The sequence below is a fragment of the Octopus sinensis genome, unplaced genomic scaffold (assembly GCF_006345805.1).
Source record: "Octopus sinensis unplaced genomic scaffold, ASM634580v1 Contig14700, whole genome shotgun sequence".
NCBI lineage: Eukaryota > Metazoa > Mollusca > Cephalopoda > Octopoda > Octopodidae > Octopus > Octopus sinensis.
In genome coordinates, this window is record NW_021833307.1 from 1 (window position 1) to 24,027 (window position 24,027).

At 37.9% G+C, this 24,027-nt stretch overlaps 4 protein-coding genes across 4 annotated transcripts; 2 read left to right on the forward strand and 2 right to left on the reverse strand.

The window, feature by feature from the left end:
- The first annotated feature begins 1,272 nt into the window (after window positions 1-1,272).
- On the forward strand, window positions 1,273-2,547 carry LOC115230169 (leucine-rich repeat-containing protein 40-like). Its single transcript, XM_029800380.2, has 2 exons — window positions 1,273-2,132; window positions 2,164-2,547. Exons 1-2 carry the CDS (start codon window positions 1,273-1,275, stop codon window positions 2,342-2,344), a joined length of 1,041 nt encoding a protein of 346 aa, XP_029656240.2. The 3' UTR covers window positions 2,345-2,547.
- A 7-nt stretch (window positions 2,548-2,554) lies between these two features.
- LOC118761526 (plant intracellular Ras-group-related LRR protein 4-like) lies at window positions 2,555-3,402 on the forward strand. The gene has a single exon (XM_036499532.1). It carries the CDS (start codon window positions 2,767-2,769, stop codon window positions 3,400-3,402), a length of 636 nt encoding a protein of 211 aa, XP_036355425.1. The 5' UTR covers window positions 2,555-2,766.
- Window positions 3,403-12,517: 9,115 nt separating this feature from the next.
- On the reverse strand, window positions 12,518-13,239 carry LOC115230166 (ribonuclease P protein subunit p30-like). The gene is made up of 2 exons (XM_029800378.1): window positions 13,072-13,239; window positions 12,518-12,946 (listed from the first exon to the last, which is right to left on the reverse strand). Exons 1-2 carry the CDS (start codon window positions 13,237-13,239, stop codon window positions 12,518-12,520), a joined length of 597 nt encoding a protein of 198 aa, XP_029656238.1.
- A 3,260-nt stretch (window positions 13,240-16,499) lies between these two features.
- On the reverse strand, window positions 16,500-23,786 carry LOC115230167. The gene is made up of 3 exons (XM_036499533.1): window positions 23,728-23,786; window positions 17,753-19,478; window positions 16,500-16,643 (listed from the first exon to the last, which is right to left on the reverse strand). Exons 1-3 carry the CDS (start codon window positions 23,784-23,786, stop codon window positions 16,500-16,502), a joined length of 1,929 nt encoding a protein of 642 aa, XP_036355426.1.
- Between the last annotated feature and the right edge of the window lie 241 nt (window positions 23,787-24,027).

Consider the following 24,027-nt stretch of genomic DNA (forward strand, 5'->3'; position numbering starts at 1 on the left):
ACAGTCTCCCTTCAGTCATGGGGAATGATTTCCATTAACCAACCATTCAGAAGATTATTTTTAATTATTATTTTAATATGATATTGTACAATATATATCCAGAATAAAAAACCCGACGTTTTTATTTACGACAAATCGACAAATACAATCACAGATGGGTCTGCCCATCACTGTAGTAAACGTGGGCTCTAAAAGAGGAGTTTGATGTAACAATGTAAATTAAATTACAAAACAGAAATTCAAAATAACTTTAAAATATGTAAATCTGACAACTCAATAATTTTCTAATTAAATGCTGTCCAATGTTTTCTTAGCGGCGGACACAAGCGAAACCTTAGGCACTTAAGTCCTTATTGAAACGCAGAGTGCTATAAAAAAATTTATTATGAAAGCTTATTTATGACAATTTTTCTTTTATCTCCAGTTTTTTCAAAATTTAAATAAGGTGTATTTTGGATACGATACTGTCGAAGACCAATGGAAATCTTTGTATCTATTTGAAAGCATCACTCTTGAGAAAATTTTTTACTAACATCCCAATGTGTAGTGATCTAGTTAATGTTTTGGAGTGATTCCTAAAATATAAGTTTTGAAAGTCCCTGCTCACTATGTGCACGTGGACCAAGAAAGCATGTAGTGGGATTGTTATTAAATCGCAATCATTTTTGATTTTAGTTGACATATAAAGTTCTGTACAAGTCAATTTGGTTAAAAAATGTCTTCACTTTTGGAAAGAATTTTTAGTAGAACCTCAGACTACAGCATTGCGAATAAAGACAGGCAGACAGGTAAATCCTTCGATATATTGTAGTAGTTAGGTTTGATCGGTTGCATAGCAAAAAATGTCAGTATCCATGCGACGTTAAATAAAATGCTAAAATTTAAATAAATTTGAATTGTGTGATGGCAACTGTGACTGAAAACAAATCCAAATCCGGGACATCTCGTCCGAGTACTTCTGGAAATAAGGGTAAATCCAAACCAGCCCCTCCAACGGGTCCAGGAAGCAAAATAAAGTAATCATTCTGTGATTGTAGCGTAGAGCACTGCCCCCCGCATTGGCAGTTCACATTAAACATGCCACTGAGGGTAAAAGACGTGTTTTCATTAAATACGCCTCTCAAAAAATAAAAGCAATCCCCCCAGAAATACTAAAAAACGAAGAGGCTGGGAATCTTTTTTAACCCCCAGGTTTGCGACTACGCCACAGAACTGGACATTTCAAACAACAAATTCAAAAAAATACCAAAAGACATAAACTCGTTGTATACAATGCAAAAAATAGACGCCAAATACAATCAGTTGGGGGCGATCCCTGGGACCCTATTTCGTCTCAAGGAGTTGCGACAAGTCGACTTGTCCTCCAATTTGATTAAAAAAATCCCGCCAACACTCCCCAAAGCCACTGGATTGCTCGATTTTGATTTAAGGGAAAATAAAATCAGAGCTCTTCCTGCAGCCATCAACAAAGCCAAATCCATCCTTCGCTTTGACGTCTCGAATAACATTATCAAGACATTCCGTAAACAAGCATATGAACTAACGGGGTCACTTGACATTTCACGGAATCGTCTCAACGGACTTCCTCCAATCGGAGCAAAGCAAAAGGCGACGTTGAAAAAACTGGATGCTTCATACAACACCATTTCTAAACTTCCTCAGACGATTGACCGGGTCTCCTTTCTACGTCGACTGGACCTCTCCAACAACAACATCACCCATGTCCCCGAATCCTTTGGAAATCTGCGTTATTTGAACTATTTAGACATGTCAAATAACGACATTGAAGAGATTCCGAATTCAATTTGTCAGCTGAAATATAACCTTGTTGAATTATACTTGTCTAACAACAAAATTTCAAAATTCCCCAAAGATATCGACGAATACAAAAAATTACGAGTCCTTGATTTGTCAGCAAATCAACTGGTCAAAATACCTCGGAAATTTGCCATGAACCAGTCAATAAAACACGTGAATCTCTCAAAAAACCAACTGGAGGACATTTCCCCAGTCACTGATTCTCTCTTAATCCACTTTCTGGACATTTCAGAGAACTGCATCCCGGAAATACCCGAAACAATCAAAAACCTGGTTTACCTGGAAACACTGCTGGCCTCGCACAACCAAATAAGGTGAGAAAAGTAAGTTGTACTGCAGAGAACTCCCAGATGAGCTACAACAACTCAGTCGGCTTAACAAACTGAATATCGCCCACAACCAGATTGAGGCACTACCCGAAAACCTGGGACATCTTCAACTGATAAATTATCTGGACATTAGCAATAATCCAATCACCAGACTCTCCGAAAATATTTTTAACGTTGGAGGACTGTTTCTAGTTTAGATCAAGTCCCTCGAATACTTTTATCTCAACAACCTTGAATTACAAGTCATTCCAAAGTCGATTCAGTCATTTTCCAATTTGAGGGATTTTCATTTGTGCAATAACAAAGTGGAAACGTGCCACATTCCACAAAATGTCAAAAGTCTAAAAATATCACACAACCCATTAAAGTGAACTTGGACAGTCAAATTTCCAGGTCTGTCTCCGATGATCCCCGGAACTCATTTTTCACTTTATTGAACAAACGTGAGTTGTTTGTGTCCCTAACCGTCCTGGAACTGGTCAGCCTAAACATGGACGAACTCCCAAAGGCCATTCCCAACCTCCGACTGTTGGAAGAACTGTACTTTGACGACAACAACGTGACACAATTCCCGGAGGTTGACAGTTAAAATAATTCCCAGAACTTTGATAAATTACAAATGATGCGGATTCTCTGCGCTTCGAAGAACAAACTCTGTTTTTTGCCATCAAATATGCACAAACTGAGGAATTTGGAGAAACTCGATTTGTCACAAAATTCTTTAACCAAATTTGACGAGAGTCTGACCACTTTTGAATATTTGGAATATCTCGACCTATCGGAAAATGAAATCCAGAGTTTACCACAGACGTTTGGTTCTCTCAAATTGTTGACATATTTAAATCTATCAAAAAATAACATCGAATCCTTCCCAAGTGAGGATATCCAAATTCTCGGCTCAGTCAAAAAATTGGACATTTCTGAAAACAGAATTGGAGAGTTGCCAGCAAATCTTCCTTACCTTTACCGAATGGTCGAGTTGAGGGCTTCTTTCAACTATTTGGAAGGCCTGCCTCCAGCAATTAATTTGATGAAGGGACTTGAAATTTTGCTGGTCGACGAGAATTATATTGTCACCCTCCCGGAAAACATCTGCAAGACTCCAAATTTAAAAATCCTCGACGTTTCGAACAACAAAATAAAGCAGTGGCCCAAAGCCTTTGAAAATTTGAAAAAGAAATGCAATTGTATCACCGGCCATCAGACTTCCAATAAACGTAAAAGCACTAGTCCCAAGGAACCTTCGAATAATTAATTAATCATTAATTGCTAACATTAATAAATATAATTAATAAATTATGGGTTGGGAGTCTAGTGGTGCACATGGACTTGACATAAACTCACATTTGTTTAATTCCGAGGAATATTTATCCACCATTTTGGCAGTAAAACTTCCAAATCACCATTTAGACAAGTTCTCTTTCAGAAATTAGCCAAATTCAATACAAGACAAACAAGCATCTCAGAGAATTGGAGATAAAAATGCAGAATTTGGTCTACGACAACTACAACAAGTTCGTTTCTGCCACAAACGCAGTCAAAAACGTATTCCTCCACTAAAACCCACCAGATGAAGGCAGGCTTCAACGAAATGATTCCCGAGATATCCCAAATGAGTGTCTGTCTCGACTCCATCACCCACCAGACTGGCCACATCCACGAATCAATCTCTTCTGGACGGGAAAAACTCCTGGCTTGTTACAACAATCAAACTTCCCTAAGAAGACTTCAATTGCTTCTCAATTTGCCCACTAAACTGAGACACTGGGCTAGTCAGGGGGACTACCATACTGCTGTGGAGTACGTCCTTTCTTCAATTTGTAGATTTTATATTCAGACAAGGCGATTCTACCAGGCACATTCAGCCAATGATACTCTCGCAGTGGCCAGCAAACAGACTGATTTGGTTATAACAGAAATTGCCATTGCTCTCCGTGAATTTGTCACTGGGGGATACAAGGATGACTGCAGTGCACGTGATTTGCATAGTACAGTCCTCTTACTTATCAAACTGGGATATTCAGCATTAGAATTGGGAAGGGAATTCATATCTGGGTAGTGTTCTCTCTCATTTATAGTACTAAACTAACATTTGATCAACAGTTGACGGAGTTGGCAGACGTTTTTCGATTTCCTGAGGTAATGTGGTTATTTCTACTGGAAGTGTATTGAGACATTTTTTAGTACTGACTGTGTCACGTTTATTCACAACCTTTCAGTGGCTTCTTCCACATTTGAGAACGTTTTTGAACAATTTTTTGAGTTTAGTGTATTTCGGAGTATTTAGAAGTGAGAATTTCGGTCAAATGAGGAAGGAAATGTGTGAAATGAATAATCATGTTGTCGGTGACTTGGTTTCACTTATTGGGCAATCCATTCGACGGTGGGGAGGTTAAATAACGTGGATAGTGAGGACATTGATGACAAACAGGCGATGGATTTGTTAGTGCCTGTTTTGCGACGTCTGTTCTCTCTCAATCTTGTCATGTCTGGGCATTTCCAACTGTACAAATGTGATGATTATGTTAGTGACACTGATTCGATATTTGTACATATTCTGCGTGCTCGAATATCTCTTCATGTTAAAGAATTGACTGAAAATATAGAAAGTAATCATTCTGCTTACCCAAGTCGTGTATCCTTCCACATTGGAAGTGTCTCCCAAGACTATAATCCGGTTTGTGCGTGATGTGTCCACCAAAATCTCTTTTCTATTAATTAAGGCTCGTTCTTCTTTGAACGTATTTGTTTTTTGACATTTAGAGGTGTATTTTAAGTCTGATCTTGTCCCTGTGACATTGACTATTGAAGAAGAGGAGTTGGACGTTGGATTTGTGCTGTCGTTTATCAGATCAATATCTCAAAGAGAATTTAAGAAGGAAATGAGTGGTGACTTGCAGACTGATCTCACAAATACGTCGGCCTTGATCGTGCATGCTAAACTCTGCACTGTTTTGGCTGATGAAACAATAAACGAGATTGTACTGTCCCCATTACTACTTAGATTCCCTCCACCAGGCCAGGCCTTGTCCAATCCACCATATCTCACTTGAGGAAGACTAGTTCTATTACACTCGGCTTGTATGCTCAATTCCTGGGCTGTCGGTTTTCGAAGGTTTGTCTGATTTGGTCATTTAAGCTACTAATGGGGACTTTAGACTGCCCAAGTGAGGACAAAGTCAGTTCGGAGATGATGGAGATATGTGGGTGTTTTCGAAGTATATCTGAATTATTGGGAGTCTGTTTCCCCCCTTCAGATCGGACAAACAGCGAGTCAAGTCTCGTGTCCGCCAGTCGAAGGTGGCGTCCTGATGTGGTCAGGAATGACTCGAAAAGTCTGTTAAAAAATATTCAACTCCTTTTTGCTGAACGGGCCGAGTTTTACTGTCCATTGGAAGGTGATGCAACTCTTATTTTGAATGGAATTACCAAAATATTTCTCAAAGTTGGTTCTTTTTAGTATTTCTAGAACTTTGTGGAAAGTATTCGACTTTGCAGGCTTTCTGGAAAGATTGTGAGACAAATTCAGTTGGACGTTCATTACTGTAGTCAGTTGTCGATTGTTTTTCCACTGAGTTTGTTTTTGTGTGTATTTTTAGGGTTTTGATGTTATTTGACGAGGTTATGAACAGTGCATTGTCACAGTGTTGGGGGAGTTGTGAATTAAGAGATTTGCCGGTTGGGGATTTGAGGTTATTCTTAGAGTATTGACACGATTCTTCATCATTTGCACTAATATATAATTATTTTTTTAAGCACACATGGCTTGCCAAGTGGGTCTTGTTGTTGGTCTTAGATTGGATATTTTCTATGTTAGTCATATAAAACGATGATCGAGGAGGTTGTTTGGTCGCTCGGTTGAGTACGTGATTTATTATTTGAAAGTTTCTGATAAGTGAGAACAGGAAGGCAGTCTTGAATGAATCCATCGTTTACAAACTTAATATGTCTAGTCAGCTTCTCTAGATTAGGTTCTTTCGTTTTCCTCCACCATCTTTTGTGTTTCATCTCTCACTAATGAGGATATTTTGGCTGTACTTTTGATGTTAAGTTTATTTTGAAAGGATTAGTGCTATCTGTTCCTACTTAATTTATACTATCTTCCATAGAGTGGGGCTAAAAAGTCATGGAAGGCTTGCATATTTTGACTAAATTCATTAATTCAACTCGAAAATAAGATTAAATACTGTAGTTAAAAAAGAAATTAGAATATATAAGACGCTTTAAATTAATTGTTCAAAAGACTTGAGTTATTTATACTGCAATAATTAGCGATTTTTCGTAAAAGTCATTTTATAGAAGGAAAAAAGTCATTGAACAAAATCAAATGAATATTGCATTGCTCTTGCTAGTATTGCTGCTTTCAATCTTTTTTGTACGGATAAATAAGCTTCTGACATTCAAATAGAGTAATATTTTTTCATTTTCATAGCAAATTTTTTTTCAATTCGTGAATGTTTTTCGATTTCCTTAAACCAAATTTAATATTTAAAATTTTTATAATGTTTTTGATTGGATTGAGATCTGGTGATTGACTTGGCCATTCCAAAACATTTATTTTGTTCCTTAGTAACTATTCGCCGGAATCCCCTCCCTGCTTGAACCCACTGGGATCGATCGGGGGGACGGAAAAAGGCCTGACGGATAACTGTGTTTCCTTTCAACAGGGGAAGCCTCTCACCTGGGATGCCACGTGTGTGGACTCTTTCTCGCCTCAGAACCTGCTGATGTCGGGCTCCGCTCCTGGATCTATTGTCACAACCGCGGAATGCAAAAAGATGCGAAGTACTCCTCACTTACGGAGAAGTTCCAATTCCTTCCATTCGCGGTTGAGACTCCGGTTCCTTGGGCAGTAAGGCAATCAGCTTCGTTCAGGAGATCGGGTCCCGCATGTCTGCCATCACAGGCGACGCCCGCGAATCGAGATGGTTTTTCGAGCGGATATCCCTTGCGATAGTACGCTCTAACTCTTTCTCGATCGCGTCGGCTTCCCGCCCTTGAAGCTTTTAATTAATTAACTTGTAGTTATTGGTTGGTTTGTCAAAAAAAAACTATTCAACAGTTATTTTTTCTTATGTTTTGGGTCGCTGTCATGTGAAATGTCCATTGTTGTGTCAAATTTAATTTAGCGACCAAGATTTCGCAATATTTAAGCGAATTCATTATTCCATCTATTACAAATACAGTAGATTTTATTTCTAACGAAAATTCGAATTTATTTATTTTTACACATAAAATCAGTTATTAAAAGTTTTTTTCCTTTTTTATATTTTGCATTACAGTTCGTAATTTATCCATAATTGGTATATTTGAAGGTGAATTTTGTAGAATAAACTTTTCCATGGTCTCAATTGCACACATTGCATCACAAAAACCAACTTTCTCTATATCCTCATCATTTTTATTCTCTTGATTCTTATCTTCAAAGGAATCAATGTTCGCAAAAATTCTTCATCATTATTGTTGCAAATTTTATAGGTACAATTTTTATTATCATCAGAAACCGGAGAGTCCTTCTTAATAGTACACCTTTTTGATATCTTGCTTTTACGTTGCTTTACCAATATAAAATAAAAATACTTTCTTAACTGTAATAATTTTCCATGTAAATATTTAGCTGCTGTCGAATAATGGATAGAAATTCCAGTTTCATTAAATAGTCTCGCACAAATTTCACTTAGAGTGATGACAGGATTTTCCTCAACATAGTTTATCATTCTCGATATTTCAGTGTCTGTGATTTTTGACCATCTGAATCCTCCACGTTTTATTAGGTTGTGAAGCATTTCGTATCCATTTATAAGCTGTATTTCGCTTAACTCCATTCGAATCCGCCACAATATGCCAATCTGCATCCTCATTTTGATAAGCAGATATAATTCTCATTTTGGCTTCCAAATTTGTTTTATTATATGTTTTACTAACACGAGAAGAAGTATTCATAGTTTTATCAAAAGTATTCATTCCGAACGGACAAAATCCATTTATATTTTTTTAGATACGTAATTTTGACATTAACATATTTGAAATTCACAACAATGACTTTTGACATCTCAGTTCGGATATAAAAAACCACAGTAATGACCTTTGACATCTCAGTTCGGATATTAGAAACACAGTAATGACCTTTGACATCTCAGTTCGGATATTAAAAACCACAGTAATGACCTTGAATCTCAGTTCGGATATTAGAAACCACAGTAATGACTTTTGACATCTCAGTTCGGATATTAAAAACCACAGTAATGACTTTTGACATCTCAGTTCGGATATTAGAAACCACAGTAATGACCTTTGACATCTCAGTTCGGATATTAAAAACACAGTAATGACCTTTGACATCTCAGTTCGGATATTAGAAACCACAGTAATGACCTTTGACATCTCAGTTCGGATATTAAAAACCACAGTAATGACCTTTGACATCTCAGTTCGGATATCGTAAAGAAAGAAAAAAGTAAGCAATTGGGTGGCTAAGGGAATTGTCGAGGGCCTGAGGGTCAGCTCAACGATGCCGCGCTGCGTATTGAGTGGCAGTTTCCGCGGAGCACAGCAACCGAGATTCGCTGGAACAGCCAGCTCGTCTCCCTCCGGTCGTTTGTTTTTGTGGAGATTTTTCTACCAATGGCGGTGAGGAGTTGAGTCGCAGCCTTTCCGACGATTCCAGAGTTTCGAAGGCGAGGGGGGCAAACTCAAAAGCGTCCGAAATACACCGGTATTTCGTCATCTTTGTCTCTTCAGCCAGCGCACTGGCGGAACCCGGGTTTGCGACAGTCCTGGGAAGCATTGTCGCCGAAAAAGAGTCGACACACGTGGCATCCCAAACCAGGGACTTGCCTTCCCTAAAAGGAAAGGTCGTCATCCCGTCGGGACGCTTGCCGTCGCTCCGGGAAAGGCCGACTGGCTCTAGGGTGGAAGGGAAACCAGCCGACTCTAGAGCCCTCCTCACAACGTCATTCAGATGAGTGTGACGGGGAATTCTCCCGGCACTCTTCCCAGTTCGGATATTAGAAACCACAATAATGACGTTTGACATCTCAGTTCTGATATTAGAAACCACAGTAATGACCTTGACATCTCAGTTCGGATATTAGAAACAACAATAATGATACAAAATCCGAAAAATACCAGGGCTTGTTAGACGGCTGACGTTTGACATCTCAGTTCGGATATTAGAAACAACAATAATGATGTTTGACATCTCAGTTCGAATATTGGAAACCACAATAATGACGTTTGACGTCTCAGTCCGGATATTAGAAACCACAACAATGACTTTTGACGTCTCAGTCCGGATATTTGACAGCAAAAAGGTGTAAAGTCATCCGGAGTGTCCTGCTTTGCCACTTGCTAAATGCTTTTTCAAAGCATTTCGTTACTGTTGTTCTTTTTAATTTCATCCCAGCTTCAATTATCAATTGTATTGCATCAACTTGAAATTCCTGAGTTTTTTTTATCTTTAGATCATAGGATGACATTTAAATAAAAAGTCAGCATGGCTTTAATATAAAAATACAGGATTGACCAATTTCTCATTACCTGATATAATACGGTATTTTATTCCAAATTAATTCTTAAAAGAATTGCCATTTTTACAATTTTTATGCCATTTGTTGTAGCATTCCATTTGTAATAGTATTCCGAATGACCTTTTATGCTGAATACATTCATAAAGAGGCATATAAATTAAAAAAACTTTACGGAAATTTTGTTAGAATTCTTATTTTCGGAATAGGATTCATTGATTATGATTTTGTTTATTGTTTCTATTGGCATGTTTTATACTTTACTCCATTGAAATTTTGTAATGCTTAAAATTTTTTTATAGTTAAAAACTTCGAGCTTTCTTTAAAAACATTATGTTTTTCGATTGTTTTTTGCGTTATTCTTACGTGAACAAATGAGTCAAAGGTCGAAAACTCGTTTTCGTTAAAAATTGATTTTCTTCCGATTTGATTAAAATAATTTTCGTTGAATTAAAAAACGTACTGTAATTCACCGACGCCTGTTGATGAAAAACAGCCCCACAGCATGATACTTCCTCCCCAGTGCTTTATGGTAGGTATGGTGCATTTTTGGTTATACGTCTGATTGGATTTAGATGCTCCCTGAGGGTTTCGAATACGCCTGAATTGCGAGATTCAAGAGAGTTAGTGAACCACATAACGCCACGTTGATATAAGTTCAGTCCGAAAAGTTTTATTTTTAATTCATCCGACCATAAAATATTGTTTATGAATTCATTTTCTTTATTTAAAAGATATTTGGCATATTTAAGTCGTGCAGAAATGTTTATTTTCTTTGATAATGGAACACGACGGGTCCTTCGTTTATTGATACCTTCAGTGCGTAGTGTATAAGTAATTGTATGAATGGATACTAATGCCAATTCTTTTCAAGTACAGTGCACGACAAAAGTAACCGGACAAGCCAAAATTTTCCATTATTTTAAGTCATTTTAAAACTTTTTTTCACATAAATCACCCTTTGTACATTAATTTACACGAAAAACAATTTTTTACATTTTTAATTTAATCTTTATTCAATTGTACATTAAATTTAAAGCATAAATAATTACGAGGTGCGACAAAAGAAACCGGACAGTTAAAAATAATCAAAAATTAGTATCTAGAATTGCCTCTTTTGGCATTATACACTGCGTAGCTTCTATCCTTCATTGATAAAATTAGTTTTTGTATGAACTCTATCGGGATTGATCTCCAAATTTGGATAATTTCCTCTTTTAGGTCATTGTGACATGTTGGGGTTTTTTCACCTATTTTTTCTTTTCATATATGCCCAGACGTGCTCAATGGGATGAGATCAGGTGACTGGGCGGGCCATGAAATAACTTTGATTCGGCTTGTCCGGTTACTTTTGTCGTGCACTGTAATTCTTAGTTTTGTACGGACTATTCTTTTCATTAATGAGCAAGAACGTTGAGTTATTTTCTTTGCACCACCTGATCCAGATCGATTAATGGTAGTTTCGTCTTGTTTCCATTAGGTAATATTCCAACAGTACTCTTTGGTAATATCTGCAATTTAGAAATCTTTTCATAACTTTTACCTCTTTGGTATGCAGTTACAACTTGTTGTTTTAGGTCCAAATAATGCTCTTTTCTTGTCGCCATGAGTATTTTAATAACGAGCGAAAATGAAAGTGTATTTATACTAATCAGAATCTATGAAACAAAGCCTCCCTCCGGTCATTCGTCTTCAAGGTAATTTTATCATCGAGCATACGCAACAACCTCTCGGCCTCCTTATCGACCACGACAGTGGTCTCAAAAGCAAAAGAGACAAATTGGTAAGTGTCAGTAAGGAGTACGTATTTCGATCTCTTTCTCTACTCCGCAAGTGCGCAAGCGTATCCTGGAGAACATGCTATCTAGAGCAACAGCGTCACGGAAAAAGATTTACCGTCCAAAACGATTGACCTACCTCCCCTGAAAGGAACGTAGTCATCCCGTCAGGACGTTTCCGTCGTTTCGAAGGAATCCAACCGGTTCCAAAGGGACGGGAATCTGGCGGAATCCAAAACCCTCTTCATGACATCATTGAGAAATGCATGGCGCGGTAAACGGCCAGCACTCCTCTTACATAACAGTGTGTGTAACCCGCTTTGTGAGATCATCGAACCACACCGACAACGGTGCGGATGGCACATGTCCAATCCCAGTCGCAAACAAAAGCTGATACGGACGGTTTTGTCCCCCAACGGCAGACAATCAGACATCAGTAAGAGAGCAAATCAGAATCGATTAATCAATTTTATTGAAATTACGACTAATCAATCATTTCGAAAGAAAAAGAAGCGAAATAAAGATAATCATTTATATCTTATTGCGGAAAAAATTCATATTTCTTTGATAGTCCCATCACTTTTTCCCATATATAATTTGACATTCAATTAAAGTGGAGTTTCAATGATAATTATTTGAAATTCGTGAAAATAATTAATACATTAATTCTAAAATTTGAATGACAAATAATTCCATTGATAAAAAGAGATTAAAAATAATACACGATTTCATTATACAAGCTATCAAAAATGGTAATCAATGATTACTAATCATTCTAAAACATGTCATTAAAAAAGATAGGCGTCCACAACTTATTTTCCCTTTAAGTTCTCGAATTTTAATTTTCATTTAGACGTATTACTCTTTTAAAACATACTAAATTAGATGGAATGAATCTAGTTTTAAAGTAATGCGACGTCTGTTTTTCCTTGTATTTCTAAACTCACTCCTCCTTCGAGGTTCACCATATACAAAATTTAAATCTTAGAAATACAAGAAAAACGATTAAACGGTTCAAAATACAATAAAAATTTACTTAGAACTATGAAAACTAACAAAGTATAAGTTATTCAATTTTTAGTCTTTTGCTCTGACTGATATGCTCGTCTGATGGACTATCCTGTTCAATCAACGAATATTGATAAGATTTAGTTCTCTTCCACACATCAAGTTGATCAGAATGAACACCAATCACAACACCAAGAACAGTTTTCCTTGAAAATGCGTGTTTAAGAACTTGTTTGGGATTTTCGGAAATGCATATTTTACTTTTAGACTTTGAAATCCGGAAGATTTGAGCCATATTCCGCACATCCAAAGGAGATCTGACATCAAAGCATTTCTCTGCACACGAACCAAAGACAATTCCCTTTCCAGACACAGCCAAAACAAGACTCAGAGAACTGGCCAGAATATTGACACGTTGTGAGGGATCTCGAATTGCCCCAGAATAGCATATTTCAACACAAACTCCCCTTTGAACAGACATTTTAAGCTATTTTATACACGATAAGACAACCTGCTTGCTTGCTGCTTGAAATGAAAGTCTCTGCTGGAAATCGAAGCAAATCAAATCAAAATTGTCATGTGCCCCGACCTGATGTGAATATTAATACCAACCTTCTCGAGGACTTGGTCATTGAGGGGAAGGATGGAGACAATATCGTACTTGTTGTAGTTGGATAATTTAGAAATGGTGGCTAATTGGTTTGGATTTTGGACTTTGATGGTAATTCGTGAAAGTATTTTGATTTTTCCTTCAAATGACTGAATGACTGGGTGATTCATTGTCTCCTCGGGGCACTAATATAATATATATAATAGGATACTGGAATTATGTCCTTTTCTCCCTTTCCGAGTTTCTGGTTAGTTTTGCTCAAGTCAACACATCTGTTCACAGCAATTGTGTGATAGTCTAAAAATATCAATGTTTCGATTGTCTTTTTTAGATCTGTAAAGTTTGTTAAAACTATGTTGAAATCCATCAACAAGATAACGTTTTATTTATAGACAAAATTGATATGATTATTTATTCAATAAATGCGTGTTTTTTTAAATAACTATAATAGAAAAAATAAATAATATTTAAAAAAATATTTTGAAAAAAATTAACTCAATCAACGGACATTAAATCCTAATTCTGGCCATACCCAATAAAATATTCACAAACAAAAAACTAATAAAAAAACAAAGTCCAATCCTAAAAAGTTTTTTTCTAAACATCCGAAAACGTAGACAAACAAAGTCTCCTCTCCCATAAAAGTCCTTCACTCAAACCCATCTCGGAGGCTACCAATCACCAACACAAAATACAGGCCCTGATCGCCTCCTTGCATTTAATAACCAAATTCCGTGGACATTCCCCAATCGCATCCCCACATCGAATGGCTGCTGGCAGAACGTCAGCACTCTTATAAACCTCGCAAACAAGTCCTGTCGAGTAATCTTCCACATTTACCACACTCCTTTGCCTTTTTAGCTGAGATGGGTTCCCCAGTGAGGACCATTTCCATTGCCTGATATTTCCCTACTGCTCTTGGAAGATTTTGGGTTCCTCCACCGCCAGGACATGTCCCCAATTTGATTTCTGGTTGGCCGAACTGTGCGTTCTCGGAAGCATAAATAATATCGCAGGACATGGCCACCTCACAGCCACCACCCAACTATTAAACTGACATATTTCTTAAGACCACAAATCCATGGACTGCTGCTATTATTGGCAAACGAAATTTATCAAGACAAGTCCAATTGCCGAATGTATTATTTGAATAACTGGCTGGATATGTCCGATCCAACATTTCAGGAATGTCGGCTCCGGCTAATTGTGAGTGAATAATACACACCCGCGAATGCCCTGTGAGACCCAGTTAGGATTACGGACTTGATTTGCTCATTTCTCTCATAGGACTGCAGGCAGGCCTCGATTTCCAACATTATTTGGTCACAGAGGGAGTTAAAAGCTCGTGGTCTATTCATTTTTATGAGTCCTATATTTTTGTTTATTCCTACTATATCTGTGATTATCAATTTGTCTATTCAATTAATATATTTATGTTACTTTGATTGCATAAATGTCTGCAAATTATATTACAAACACCACTCATAACAACAAATCACTATAATCAAATATAATATTTAAAATTTAAAATCAATTAATTAAAAAATTTGATTCAGGAATTATTGGTTGATGTGGTGAGCACGTGGACAGACCCAAGAGATAACCGGAATCGGATCAGACTACTGAATAAAGTCATAAAACAGTCTGCAAAGGACAAACGGTACTGGAGGGCTGAAAAGTTCGCCAGAAGATTAAATGCGGAGGTCCCACTAACAAAAGTATGGGCATTTTAAAAAGATTCACAAACCCGGAGAGATTTAAATCGGGTGAGGATAATGCGGCTCTCTTCATCAACAAATTGATAAAGTTGTACGCTGGGATCAGTAACATCCCGCACAGGAAATATGATTCGTTGAAACCTCGAAGATGTAGGGACATGATAATCCTCACCCATGACGAGGTGTCTCAGGCTATCAGAAATTTAAGAAGCACTGGCTCTTGTGGACCTGATGGAATTCCTACTATTCTGGTAAAAAACCTAGGACAGGTGGCAATATCAGCTCTTTGTCAAATTTACAACTTTTCTATAAACAACATTGTGGAAAATGGCACACATTCGTCCTATTCTGAAACCAGGGAGACCAAAAGACAACCCATATCTCTCCTCTGTGTCCTATCCAAAGTTCTGGAAAAATTTATTCTCAACCACATCAAACAATATCTCCCGGATTTGGATTTTCAACATGGATTTAAATGTGATAAATCAACCACTTTGACGAACTTCATCTCATGTGGACTATCTGCCAAATCGTATAACCTAAAAACAGTTATGTGCCCAGTGGATATCCATAAGGATTTTTACTCCGTTTCCAGGAAAATACTGACCAGGAAAATATACAGTGAAATTCACCCAAAGCTGAAAAAGTGGCTAGCTAACTTCCTCAGCGGCCGAAGAGGTAGGATCCAACAAAACAATACAAGATCGATGTCACGATATTTTCCAAACTGAGTCCCTCAAGGCTCACCCCTTTCGTCAACTTTTTTTAATTTATTCTTATCGGACCTTCCGCTGCCAAACGACAAACACTCAAACGGAGTCGTGAGGTTAACACGGCAAGTTCAAAACTGTACTACCTCCACAATCTCGAAAGTTGGCTTTCGATAGATCGACGAGTCCTGAAAAATCAGTCACTACGCTTCTGACTTCAGCAAGGAAATTGGGGAAATGGTGGTGAACTTATATCTAAACAACATGGAAATCCCTTTTAAAAAATCCCAGAAAATTCTCGGCGTGACATGAGATAGTCATATGTGTTTCTCCCAACAATTTGAAAATGTTACTACTAGCTGCATGAAGAAACTGAACATTTTAAAAGTGTTCCTCCGAAAATGCAAATAATGGATCACAGCATCCCCACACGCCAATCAATCTACCGGCAATACATCGAACCCTTCATTAGTTATGCTTGTGGGGCGTTGGGAGGGTTAGTCAGTGAAACGAACCGTGAAAAAATCGAAAAAACTCAAGAAAGATTTCGGGAAGCACTACAAAGACAGAATTAACATCTATCCATCCCCTCATTCAAAGAAATCCTGGGATTCAAAGAAAGCATGGGCCTACAGGTCCCAAAACTCCACCAACGCGCCCTCATAGAAATTGTGTCGGGACTAGGGTGCAGCACCGGGCAAAGATGAGAACCCTCCTCAGAGAAGCCGGGATCACCTGATTAACTAGTTCTATGTTTTGGACGGTGATCTTGGTTCTAATAATAATAAAAAATTTGATTCAGGAATAATTGGTTGATGTGATACCTCCCACCTCCCAATTCTAATAGACGGAAAAACCTACAAAAAAACAAATGCAGGCCAAAAGAACTCAAAGAATAATAAAAATCACTCAGCAACAGTAATTTGGTCAAGTTTTTTAGTAACAGCGTGGGCAATCATCTCCGAAATATAATCACTGATAATCTCACTAATCTAAAACAACTCAAATAAAACAGAAAACAGCAAATTCCGCAGAAATATCGTAAGCCATGTCAACCGCAGTGTCAAAAACAGGCATTTTATGTCTAGTAAGTGCAATAATGCAATTCCGAACTCGGGCAATGTCACTAAATTGTTCAGAAACAATCTAAAAATAAGCAAAAGCACAAACAGCAGAGTTTTCCTGAGCAGGAAACAGCCAAATATTGCCGTTGTTACCAAAAACTACACTCACAGCACATGTGAGAGTACAAAAGTGTGATTTACAGCGTCTAACCAAAGAAGGGGATATTTTGACCAACACTCCCAGATGGAGCTTCCATTAGTGGAGAAAGCCAACCTTGCCATATCTGTTACTCCGTGAGTGTAGTTGGATACAGCCGTCGGTGGGGACTGTCCGCACTTCCGCACTGATTAGGTCACCTTCGTTGAGGTACGTCTTCATCAGTTTTTCGTCCTCAAAAGACTTAATTCTCTACTCACTAAGCAAGCAGGCAATCACCGAGTCCCCACTGGGCAGAATCACTGCCGACAGTGGCAGGATTGCGTCTTGACGGGAATTTATGTTGACTCTCCACTTCCTGAGGCCCACCCCGACGATTCGACCGACAACCACGTCCCCCACTTCCCCCATGTATCTGGTCTTTAGTGGGATGACTCGGGCTAGTTGATTCACGTAGTTCACTACTCCAGCAATTGTGGCCTTTATTTCGCCCTTGTTGTCTCGGACTGTGCCGTGGCCACTTTGTGGTTAGTTTGGTTGTTTATACTGCATGTACATTGGGTTGGTCACGATTGTGTCTCCGGGCACTACTATTCCACTCACACTGCTTTCTGTTTTTTCTTTTTTGGTTCTATTTTTTAATGAATAGATAATCGTGGACATGCCACACAACACTACTCGATATATTAAATTTATTTAATAATAAATAAATCATCACTTAATCTCAATAAATAATATTCCTCAACTTTAAATAAGTCATAAATAGAGGGTCGGCTTCCCTATTGAAAAAAACAAATTGATATAAATGTTTAAATTTTTTTTTTGGAAGATTAAAAAATATATTAAGAGTATGAGAAATCGTCAAAAAAAACTAGCTATTATGTACTGGCTCGCAGGATTGAAAGACAATTCCCGCGTAAAACAGCCTGCGAGATCCTCTGAATAAGGAATATAAATTCCCTCGGATCTCTGGAGCGGTAGGTGCACAGGCGGCCAAGTTTCTTGAGATGAGCAAGCGTCTTGGCCCCAAAAACACAGGAAGTTTCGACGGCAATTGCCCAAAAGCAAAATCGATCGCGTAAATCGTCGTATTTCGTTAGTTTTGTGAATTCGGCCATCTCAGCCGACGAACCGGGTCGACAAGCCGTAGCATTTAAGGCACCCTTGGCGAAAGAGTCAGAACAGGTGACGTCCCACACGAGCTGCTTCCCGGATTCAAAAGCGAAAAGCGTACAGCCGTCTGGACGTTTTGCATCTTCAAGAACAAGGCCCGTCGGTTCCAGAATAGAGGGGAAACCAGCTCTTTCCAGAGCTTTGTGAATTAGATTGTTGATTTCGGTGTGCCGAGGAAATCGGCCGGGGCTCATTCGACAAGACAGAGGATGTAACCCAAAGGCGTCAACTTTATCTCCACAACGACATGGGTGAGGTCTGCAGACAGGGAGTCCAAGGCGATTACAGATACCCAAACGGAGTGAATCCCTATCGAGGACAGTATCCAAAAGCGGAGAAGGGAGTACATTCAGCCAGGAGCCTGAGTATGGCTGACAGGCGGAACGGAAACAAGCCAGTCTGTGTTGGTCGAGGAGTGGTTCCAAGTCAGTTGAAGATCGACGGCAAAGAATTTTGTCCCAGTCTCGCTGAGAAAAGACATCGGAAGGGACTTCAGAGAAATTGCGTTTCCAAAGAGCAAGGGCCGAATCAATATCCGAGTCCAACGATGATTCAGTAGTTTTTTCCAGAATCTTTTGGATAAGAAGATATGATCCAGACGCCGAAGAAAGAAAGGCAGGAAGAGCCAAATCCATACTGGAACGGAGGCCCAGACCCCCGTGACTCACAGGAAGTTTAGCCTGACACCAGGCAATATCGTCGAAATGCACATTGAGAATTTTCTCCGCAGACCTCCGAACCAAGGAATCATAAGATTCCAGCATTTGGGTGGCATAAAAACAAGGTGAGCTCCTCAGGATATAAACAATTTTTGGGATCAAAAGATAGTTCTTGAGGATGTAGAATGAAGGATGAGAATCAATGACAGAAAGTTTTTCACAAAGAGATGCAATAAGATTTTTTTTGGCAAGCAGGATTCGTGTAGCTGAGTCGGCGAGAATCGGTGACCCCAGAATTTCCAGATCAGACAGAGGTGTCTGTCTCAACTCAGGAAGGAGTTTGCAAAAAAGAGAGAAGGAGTTCTTAAACAGGGATGGCTCAACAGAGAGATTGACAATCTCGGACTTGCTGGAATTAATAACCAGACCAATGTCGGATAAAGCCGGAATTAGACTGGCTAAGTCCTTTAGCAAAACATCAGGCGGACCGCCAAGGGTGCAATCGTCGAGATACCAAAGATTAAGGGGTGATTCGTTAACGCGGGCAATGGCATCCACGGCAAGAGCGAACAGTAATGGGCCCAAAGGATCCCCCTGTTGGACGCCACAGGACGAAGAAATGAAAGAACCACCGGCGATTAAAAGTGATGGAAGCGAGTACGAAAGCGATATAAAGGGAAGCAAGTGTGGAACACGGTCTTGGCAGACCTCCAACATATGACCACGGTCCAGAGAATTGAAAGCATTAGTTACATCCAGTTTCAATAAGGCAAGGGAAATATTGGAACGAGTAGAACCGTGAATAAAACAACGACAGGCATGGACAGAAGACTCGCAACCGCCAGGAACACCCACACCCAACTGAATGGGCTGCAGTTGCTCGCCAATAGAAGGAATAACTGACTTACAACAGACTTTCGCTTTGCCGCTTAGGAATAAATTGCACAAGTTAGTGCAAGAATGTTTAAATTAGACAAAACTCAATCCGATAGAATAATTAACAAAGAACGGGAAAATTGCGAAGAAATGTGAACTAGTCATTGAGCAAAGGAAATGAATAATGAGAAATGCCCCCATCTCTACTCAGCATGGAAACGACGACAGAATCCCCAACTTCTATAAGTCGATGTGAAGCAGCTCTAAATATATTCTGACAACAGGCATTAATCTCATCAACACTCATATCCACATCTTCACTTCTGGTCACCTTTTCAGTACCAGAAATGTTGTGTTTGCCCACCTGAAATCCTCACTGACGGAATACCAGATTAGCCAAAAGAGGAGTCATAATAGCAGCCCCCATTCCACTGGCCGAGTAAATAACCTTTTCAATGCAGCCGACTGGGTCGTAGTCGTAGACACACGCACTTCCTGCCATCCAACCACCACCAACAACCTTCGTTGTCAAATCCGGCCACCACAGGGAAGGCGTAGTAAGGAAAGAACCTCTTGCTGTACAACTTCATGGCCAAACGATGGGAGAATGAATCACATGTTAAGGGCAGACTGGAGTCCTCGTCATATCTCTACCCAATTACTCACCACACAACCTCCACGATCAATTTCATCTCCTTGACCAAGGTGGTGGCATCCCCCTGATATCCACATGTGGTCATTAGTATATTTTTATTACTATTTAGTCATTAAGGGCTATACATTTGGTGGTTTCTGTTCATTTCCCGAGAGAGAATTTGGTATCCGGACGTAAGACGAGTGTCAGATGCGAGTACAACGTAATTTTTGGTAGCAATACCAATGACTGAACTAACATGTTATTCACATGAGGAAAATACCCCCCGTTAAATTCGTAGGGGTTCCATTGCTCCTCTTTTGATGTCAAAATTGAACTTATCATCACTAGAGCTATAACGTTCTATAATTATTATTTAAATTGCAAAAATGAATTTTATTGATATATTAGATATAATTTGAATGCTTTTTAATATTTTACAGAAAATAAGTTTTTTAAACAATTTATTATAGGATCATACGTGGATTAAAAATGTCAAAAACAATGTTATAAATAAATTGATTATTGGAAATAGGAGATCAATGCGGTTATCACTGTGCCCAATATTAATCCGAATAATTCTATAGAAAAAAGAATTATTCCAATTTTTGTAGAACTATTATCTTTAAGCAAACTGAGTCTGTTTTTTTTGACTTGTTGTGTCTGGGCAGTCAAATAATATGAGAACCATTCCATTAATCGAAACGTTGAGAAATACTCCAGCAACAAAAGCCAGGCCCCAATTAAGTATTCCTGTAATATTCCCAAAAATAATCCCAACAAAGAACCCAAAATAAAAAAATGCTACTGAAATAAAATTGAGAATTAAAATCTTCTTTTTAGAAAACTCCATGCTCAGGAAAATAGAAATATCACCTAAATTGTAACGAAAAACACGTGCCAATTTCGTGAGTAAATTCTTCAAAGAATATTATAATGCTTAAACTAAGACCAAATACAATGCTGGTCGAATAAGCAATGCTCAAAGAGAATCCGTCCATAAATTTATGAATGCTGTCCCCAACAATCATAGAAACGACCAACGAGTTGTCAATTGGTTCTTGTTCCTTTTATACTTTAATAAGAATTACAAATTGAATCGGTTCTTGACATTTATAATTCGAATAAAAGTCGGAAATAGAACTGAATATATATATTAACAAGTTTCCGATCTGCATCACTATGCCTTTCCAAAGAATTGTTTTTTTAGGTTCGTCGATTGCGAAAATCTGCGACTTTAAGTGACAATCGGACAACCTCAGGTATCAAAAATAGGAGAGTGGCACTACTAGTCGCCCCAATAGACAGTGTTATGAAAAACAGGAGCATATATTTGTATAATGAATATTTGCTTATAAACACAAATGAAATCCCGAAAGCAGATAATAACGAGAATACTAATAAAGTCAGCAGCCCACACATCCACACTGAATTTAAAATCATCAAAAATACCTAATCGTTTGCTTGGCAATTTATGGTTTGATGGATTTTCGTTGTTGGCGGGTGATTTGTTCAAAACCATGTGGCTGTTTATCCCAATGAACAGAAGGGGCAAGTAATACATTTATCAAATTCACGAATGCTTTATTATTATTTGAGTTTGATTGATTTTATCAAAATTCCGAGAACTTTTGATATTTAGGTTAATGGGAAAATGGGAAATTATAAGTCAATTTTTGATGATCCTTCGATTCGATGGAGGATTTTATCACGTTCAACTTGAATTTTAACGAGCATTATTTTTAGAAGTTGGTTTTTCATTCGGGAATATATATTATTACTTTAAAATTCTGTTATCTCAGTTGTTTCAAATAACTTTCACGTAGGTTTCTAGAATTATTTAAAAAGGATTTTTAAAGGATATTCTATTTGTTTAATTGTACTATTTTCACCCTTTTATTACTCGAATTGACATTTACCATTAAAGATAACTTTAATTATCAATAATTGAATTGTATAAAATAATTTTTCTGACTAAAAAGATGAGGATAAATCAAAGCATCGAAAAAGATTGTCAAGAAATGGTGAAATTTCAAATTTTTTTTTTAATTGTAGAAACTTTTTAAAAATCAAATATAAAAACTGTTTAAGCTTGACCTCTTTCTTTGACACAATGCCCTGTTATCCTGAAGTATGAACTTGCAGAAATATTCATGAACCAGCAAATCATTTCCTGAATTTTGATAAAAGTTGAGCATTTTCTTCCGTTGAGGAGTTTTTTTCAATAAAATTTATTTTGTAAATATTTGTAGATATTTTTTTAGATATAAAATATCTAAATATATATTTTATTTTCAAAAGTTTTACGTTTGGTAAAAGTCGCATGAGTAAGTTAATTATCCATAAACACGTCTTTCCACGCATATTCTAAATCACTATTTAGTTTAATCGACGTGGTCATTCGCAACTCCATTGCTGACTGGGTCCTTTAGTTGTTCCAGACATGTGTCTGTGTCTGTACATGTCTAGTCTTCCATCGATTTTGTATTAGTTGCGTAGCACTGGCTGACACATGTACTTTATATGGCGGCTGGTTGATACTATAATTCTATTAAAATGTCTGTGAAAAATACGTAAATGTTGATTATGTATGGAAGGCCGTATTTCCCAGCATTAAGATAGCCTTAATGTCTATATTTTGTTTTCTTTTGTCGCTGCTATGCAACCTGTCATTTTAATTACTATTTTTTATAAATTTTGCTATTAGCGTGGGCAATGTAGGTTTTGGGACTGTTTTTAGATTGTGACTGTCATGTCGAAGGATTGATGATGGCTTCGGAAACCCCTGGAGACTTAGTTATGGAAGAAGACTGTAGTTATGACGAAGAACTGTCGAGAGATGAAATGTACGAATATGCTCGTCTTATTGGGGTGGACCCACAAACAGAGCCCGGTCTCATGTACATTGTCCAGGAAGGACTGAAAGCACCACTTCCCGAACATTGGAAGCCCATGTAACCTTATAAGTAATTGAACAGTCTTCGGGAGAATGGACAAATTTATTATTTTAATTTTTTGACCTCAAAAAGCACCTGGGAACACCCATGTGATGATTTCTACAGGAAAATGGCAGATCGAGAAAGATCACAGAGAACGCTGATTAAAGAACCTCAAAAAATTAACGGACATTTGGAAAAGGCTACAAATGGGACAACCCCTATCAATCTAGTCCCAGAAAACAGCCTAGTGATCCCATTTGACTCATTTGTAGTTCAGTTTTGGAAGGGAGGTCAGTGATGAGTACGAACTGTCAAGTAAACACGAAGACTCGCCAAGGTTGTGACTTATTTATGGCTGATCAGCAGAAATCGGGAAGTCAAGAACTCAGAAAGACAGGTAGAGAACTCTGAGGGCTTGGATTCGTACGAGGTAGTTGTAGTTTGGAGGAATCGTAGAATGACAATTATGTTTTGCAGCCATCAAAAATCGTTTCATTCAAGCAAAAGAAATCGGAAATTATTGACTTTGGTCGACTAGGTGAGCAGAAATCGAACGGGCTATGTCGAAAAAATAACCACAAATTAAAAAATCACTACAAATCAACAAATCATTTAAAAGCAACTCAAAATTATATCCTCAATAAAAAACCTAAACTGGATAACCTCCCTTCGAATTCTAAAAAAGCGAATAAATTAGTTGGGGATGAACATTTAAAAAGTCCAAATACCTGCAGTGTAGTTCCGGATTGTTGCAATAAGCAAGACTCTGTTTTTGAGAACCAAACATTTTGTTCTCAAAATGGTTTAACAGACAATGAAAACAGTCATTTATCCAAAATAGTGTCAAAAAATGTCATTTCTAATCAATTTGCGGCCAAAGGTATTTTGTTGGACACCGAATCTAAAAATGTGTGGCTTTTAATGTATTTCTGTATAGAATGGAGAAATTGACAATTTGCTATCAAAGTTATCCCTTTCAACACAAAATGAGCAGTCCTGTCATTCCGAGGTTAGTGATCTTGACATTT